The sequence below is a fragment of the Henckelia pumila genome, chromosome 3 (genome assembly GCF_033568475.1).
Source record: "Henckelia pumila isolate YLH828 chromosome 3, ASM3356847v2, whole genome shotgun sequence".
In the NCBI taxonomy this organism is placed as follows: domain Eukaryota; kingdom Viridiplantae; phylum Streptophyta; class Magnoliopsida; order Lamiales; family Gesneriaceae; genus Henckelia; species Henckelia pumila.
The window spans coordinates 12,874,086-12,880,321 of NC_133122.1; the positions used below are offsets into that span (position 1 = coordinate 12,874,086).

At 34.1% G+C, this 6,236-nt stretch overlaps 1 protein-coding gene across 1 annotated transcript; it reads right to left on the reverse strand.

The window, feature by feature from the left end:
- Positions 1–717: 717 nt before the first annotated feature.
- Positions 718–1,101, reverse strand: LOC140888099 (uncharacterized). Its single transcript, XM_073295779.1, has one exon. It carries the CDS (start codon positions 1,099–1,101, stop codon positions 718–720), a length of 384 nt encoding a protein of 127 aa, XP_073151880.1.
- Positions 1,102–6,236: the final 5,135 nt, after the last annotated feature.

Genomic DNA, 6,236 nt, shown 5'->3' on the forward strand with positions numbered 1-6,236 from the left:
TATCAATAAGACTTGCTTTTTTTGCTTTCACTTCTTCGAATGATACAGAAAGCTTCTGATACTCAATGAACATGTCTTTAAGTTCTTGAACAAGGTCCTCATGTGTAAATTCAAAAGAGTTAATGTCAAATACCTCGGTATCGTCTTCTCCATTTTGAGGATTGGCCATAAGACACTGGACTTGTTCCTCCTCACTTTCTTCGGTTGAGCTATCTGAATCAGATGACTCATATTCAATTTCTGCCCACTTGCTCTTTCTTTCGTCTCTAACTAGTACTCTTTGCTCTTTTTTCTTTTTGAACATCCTTCTCCTTCTTTTCCTTTCTTCTTCTCATAATGCTGTTTCTTTTCATCGTTCTTGGGCTTAGTACAATCTGCAATAAAGTGGTCTTTCTTGCCACAATTAAAGCACGAGGGACCATCGTCTTTATGGTCTTGCTTAGTAAGGTTTATTAAACTTTGTTTGATTCTTACGCATAAACCTACCAAATTTCTTAATGAAAAGAGACATTGTTTCACTACTCATTTGTTCAGCTGTCTTGTTTGCTGAAACTTCCTCAGTCGGTTGAGGTAAGACAATTGAGGTCAGTGCTTTGGTAGGATTAGAACCAGATGGTTCTTCTTCAATTCATATTCCGAGTTCAAACTCGTAGGCTTTGAGATCGGCAAACAAATCATGAAGTTCTAGTTTGCTTAGATCCTTTGATTCCCTCATGGCTATAGTCTTGACATCCACTCTATGGGAAGTGCACGCATAACCTTCAAAGAAATTTCACGATTAATGTATATTTTACCAAGAGATATAAGTTCACAAATAATGTTACTAAATCTTTCGTCAAACTCAGCCATGGTTTCTCCTGGTTTCATCTTGGCATTATCAAACTTTTGAATGGCTACTGTGAGTTTGTTCTCCTTGGTTTGGTCATTGCCCTCGTACAGTTGAGTGAGTTTTTCCAAGATTTCTTTAGTAGTAGAACACGTCTTGATCTTGCTAAACATGTTTTTATCCAAGGTTTTGAATAAAATATCTTTGTCTACGTTGTCGCGATATGCTTTATTTTTGTCTTCAGTGCTCCATTCTGCTCTGGGTTTTTCAACCATTTGTGGTTCACCTCAAGAAATGGATATAACTGTATTGACTTTGACAATCTTCATTGGACCATCAGTGATAACATACCACATATCATCATCTTGAGCAGAAAGGTGTGCCTGCATATGTATTTTTTAATCATCATAATCTTCTTTAGAGAACATAAAAATTTTATTTAGAGAATTCATGATGAGTAAATATCAGTAGCTGAGAAAGAACCCTCTCTGATACCACTTGTTAGGGATCGGTAGTGTAGTACCTAAAATCCAATCTACTAAATCGCATGCTATAAATTTAATAAATATTAGGATTATTATTTTTAAGTTTATATGATTTAAATTCCTTATTTGAATTATGTGCTAATAAAATATTTTATTATTTATTCAAATGATTTTATTTTACTAACTATTTAATTAATGTTTTTAATTGTTTAAGTTTACTTGTCAAATGATTTTTATTGTGCAACTTAATTGTTTTAATATTTTAAAGGTTTAAGTTTGCATATTTAAATGATTTTAATTGTTTAGTTTATTCTTTTAAATGATTTTAACCGTTTAGCTTATTTGTTTAAATATTTTTGAGTGTCCAACTTATTTATTTTAAATAACCCAAGTTTAGCAGTTAGTTATTTTAAATTATTTAAATGCCTAGATTATTTATTTAAATGCTTTTTAATTGTCGAAATCATTTTAAAGACTTTATTTTTGCTTGTGTATTTATTTAAATTTCTTTTAAACGTTTGTCTAGTTTGTTCAAAATTATTTTGATCGCTCTGCTTGATATTTAAATATTTTACTCGTCGGTGTGACATCAGAATATTTAAAGTATTGATTTTTTTAATTCTATGATAGTGTTTAAATTACTTTAAAGAATAGTTGCTCAAATATTTTCCGTTAAATTGTTCATGAAATTCTTGAGTTCAGTGTTTCCTGTTCCGGCTTGCGACAATGGTGGACTTCGGCGGTTAATTCCTAAATTTTATTTCATGAGTAAATTTTGTGAGAATTGAGGAAATTATTTGAAGGGTTGATTTTAGTATTTTCCGGGTGTCAAAAAATCACTTTTTCCGCATTCTAGAGTTTATTTTAAACTTTTGCGAAAATTAGCATTATTTTTTTTAAAACTCGGACTAGTAAAATCCAATTTAATATTTTAAATTATGATTTTCTAGCTTGTGCATTTTATAGGTGCAATTAAATTAGGGCCAAAATTGTTGTAGGTGTGTGTCACTTTTTAAAAGTTAGGAGCACTTTTAAATCACACACACCCACTTATACATACACCTATAGTTACACACACTTATACAAATAAATTATTTTACACAACCAAAAATTAGAAATCCCTAACCCAAGCCCCAAACTCACGCTTTTCTCTTCCCCTTCTCCAAGAAATCTTCGCCTCTCTCTTCCTTGGGTTTTTCGGCTGCCGCCGTCCTGCCACCACCGCCACCGTCGGCAGAGCTTGCACATTGGATGTCCATTTACCTGCTGGGTCGAGTTTCCAGCCATGGTTCATTAGTTTTCCAGCTCGTTCCATCTCCATCTTCTTGAGTTTTTGGGGCATTTCGAAAATAGGCAAGAATATGTTTCCCTCTTTGCACATTGTAGATTAGACATTGTGTGGTTTACTTTTTGGAAAATTTTGAAGTGTATATGCGTATATGTGATAGTGCCATGCTCGAGTTCCCTTTCCCCTCTCTAGCCGAAATTTTTATGCATTTTCTTGCGAAATCGTATTGTTTGATGGGTTATGATATATGTATGAACTTGAAATGCAAATGTTTGGATGCCATGCTACCTTTGAAATTTCAGATTTGATATGCCTTGTGAATGTCGAAATTTTTCAGAAACTTGTATGAAGCATGTGTTCGAATAATGTGATGTTTTTAATTGGGTTGATTTGGATGGTGATTGAGGGACTACCATGGGTGATATGGAGTTCACATGGTAGTTTATAGGTTGTCTTGTAGTTGACTTGAAGGTTTGATTGGATAGAAGAGGGCTGTTCAATCGGTTGAAAATGGGATTGAGTTTGGGAAGTGAAGTACTTACTATCGGGTTCGAGCTAGGACCAGGTTTGAGGAGCCGTTTCGTGGTTCAAGTGGGTCTATAGAGTGGTCACGATGTTAGCTTGTAGGCTGGAAATTTGTAGGAGCTTGGGGTGAAGGCCTAGAAGAGGATCCTAGAGGGAAGATCATGTGTAGAATTCCTTTTGTAACAAGGCTGTCTGGAATCTGGTTCTTAAATAGGGGTTAAACTTGGGTTTTGGTCAACGGCTCAGGTTGGGAATTAGGCCAGGGTTTTGGGAGTATGTCGGTAAAAGCGGAAATCAATTCGGTCAAGTCTTGGTCGAGTTCTAGATTTTTGAAGATTAAGGTGCAGAATTTCCAGGCTTTTAAGCTTTCTGTCCAGAAATGGAGTTTTTATAAAATAGTTGTTGGAAATAAACCCTGGGGAAGATTTCTCTACTTAGTTCTAAGTGTCATGGAGACGTGGTTTCAAGCGGGATCCTTTCTGAATAAGAATCGAGCAAGTTACAAATTTTACGGGCAAACCGCTCGAATTATCTTAAGCGCTATATTATGGTTTAGTTTTTCCATCCTTTGGTTTGTCTCCTAAATCACCATCTCAGTCATCCATGTGTGAGCCATTTGCATGATCATTGAGAAAATGTTTACAAGTATTTATATTTACATATGCATGCTAAGTCCCAGAATCAGAAATGAAAGAAGAAAATATTTTTGAACGAAATGAAATGGTTGTGACTACATTTATCACGTGTTTGGACGAGTTAAGAGACGTCTTGACTTCCCTTACCAAAATATTCATGTGTATGGACGAGTTAGGAGATGTCTTAGCTTCCGTTACCAAATTCATGGGTTTGGACGAGTCAAGAGAAATCTTGGCTTCCCTTACCAGCCACAGGGCAAGACGAGTTGGGAGACATCCTGACTTCCTTGCGGCATAGTGCACTGCAGCCATGATCATGATCGAAACCACAGAGTCACAACTCAAGGATCTAAGTTCAAAATTCACAGTTTATTTATGACTATGTTCAGTTCAGTTTATTCAGTTATTTATGTTCGACTTAGCCATGCACATGTCTCATTAATGTTCACTCTCTCTTTTAGGAATCATTTGTTTAAATTAAGGGCACAAAAGTATTTTCACTACAAGCTATTTTTAATCTTGCGTGTGTATGTATATTTAGTACTCGTTATCCCCCCATATTCTTGCTGAGTCTTTTAGACTCACTACACTTATTGTTTTCAGGTGAGATGTATTTCATTGAGATCGAGGGGCAAGACTATCGAGTGGACTGCGATGCGGGCACGACACATCCCTCCGACTTATGCTCGTCTTCCGCATAGTTACTCGAATTTTTATGTTAAGAAACATTGATTTTGCTTATTTGACAAATGCATATGTAATGTTTTGATATAATTGTTTTTGGACATGTAAACTTTAGATTTCTAATCTTGTGGATACCTGATATGTCGAACCTCTTTCTTGGGTCTCGTTCTTGTCTCGGTCTAGTTACTTGTGTCGTCAGTCTTCTATTTCTTTTATTTTATTTTGGTTGCTGTCTGAGATAGGTTGGTTGTAATATAAACAGAGAGGTCATGCCAAAATTTCTTATAAATTTTTTAATATTTTGATTTTTTGAAAATCCGTATTTTATTTAGTTTAATTTAAAGTAGAAGTAGGGTCTTTTCAGTTGGTATCAGAGCATGGTTCTGGTTTGGGTTGTGCCTACTGCCGGTTGCAAGAAACTCAAGAAATCTCGCCTCAAAGTCTGTAAGTTTTAAGAATTTTTATATGTTAAGTCATATTTGGATTGATACTTTAAATGTTTTGATGTCATTATTTTTAGAATATTTTCAAAACTAAATGTTTAATTTATTTTAGTGTGTAGTTTAGTGTTTATTTTTGTTTAAAACTTCTTTTAAAGTTTAAAGTGTACTATTCGACTGTTTATTTTTATAGCATGCGGTTCCAAGTTAAATGCAGTTGGTGTGCCAATATTCCTTCTAGTTTTGGACAGTACGTGGATGTTGCTTGAGTTATTAGGTAGTGTTAACAATTTTTGATGAGATAGTAAGAGTTTGCTGAAAATGTTAAACTTGAGTATTAGGAAGATATTAATTTTGTGTACTATTATAAGTTATTTTCTTATATTGGATTTTAATCGGTTACAACTAGGTGCATAGTTTCCTTAGAAATTGATAGATGTATGTTTTGTCAGTTAAGTTTATGGATCAAATCTCGTGTGAAGACTTAGGATACGAACTTGATTTTATATTATTATGGATAGTTTGAGTTTTTCTTCTGTTATTTTGGGCAAATATGATTTTTGGAAAATAGTGAGTCGGTTACTATGAGTCTTTCAATTATGTGAACTGTTATTCTGATCATTATTTCATTTTTTCTCTCTTGTGCTTATATCTATTGAAACATATACTTTTGAGTATCCAAAATTTCTTTGCACTTCCTTTGAGCATTTATGGATTCGTATGACATTAATCAGTGTTGAATTCGGCCACTTTGACATTGGTTGAACTTCTTAGTAAAATCTTGTTAATGTTTCACACTTCTTGAAATTTTTCCTGCGATTCTGGAGCCACGTGCTGATGTGAGTAAAATTCACTTTTGCTTTTTGGTAATCTACTCATGTTGAGTGATTGACATCTGATTTTACTTTGAGACCGTGTTTTCCCTGATTATTAACTTGTGTGAACTTCTCTCTACTGAAGTCACACCCATTGTTCTTAATTGTGCTTGGATTATTTGAGCATGATTTCATTAACCATGGATGAACGATCACGATATTTGTATCTTGTTGGCTCATATTCATTATTCATGGAGCCTCCATTATTGTTCATTCCGCCCTAGAATTGAATTATGAGTGAGTTGTTTTCACTTATCTATATTTTTATTTTCAGCTCATTTGTTAGTAATTCCTGCATTATTTCATTTCGTATTAAGCAACATCACTTTTATGTTTATTTTTATTTCATGATCCATCATGATGAATTATTTGGGTGGATCATAGTTTCAAATTATCATTTCTATTTCTTGTGAAGGGAATCAACTCGTAACCGCATAGTAAGTGTTTAGACCGTTGGAATTTTGTATTAATGCTAGAT

Excerpts from the sequence above, each read along its gene's own strand:
- LOC140888099 (XM_073295779.1), bottom strand. The coding sequence starts at position 1,101 with ATGGTTGAAAAACCCAGAGCAGAATGGAGCACTGAAGACAAAAATAAA.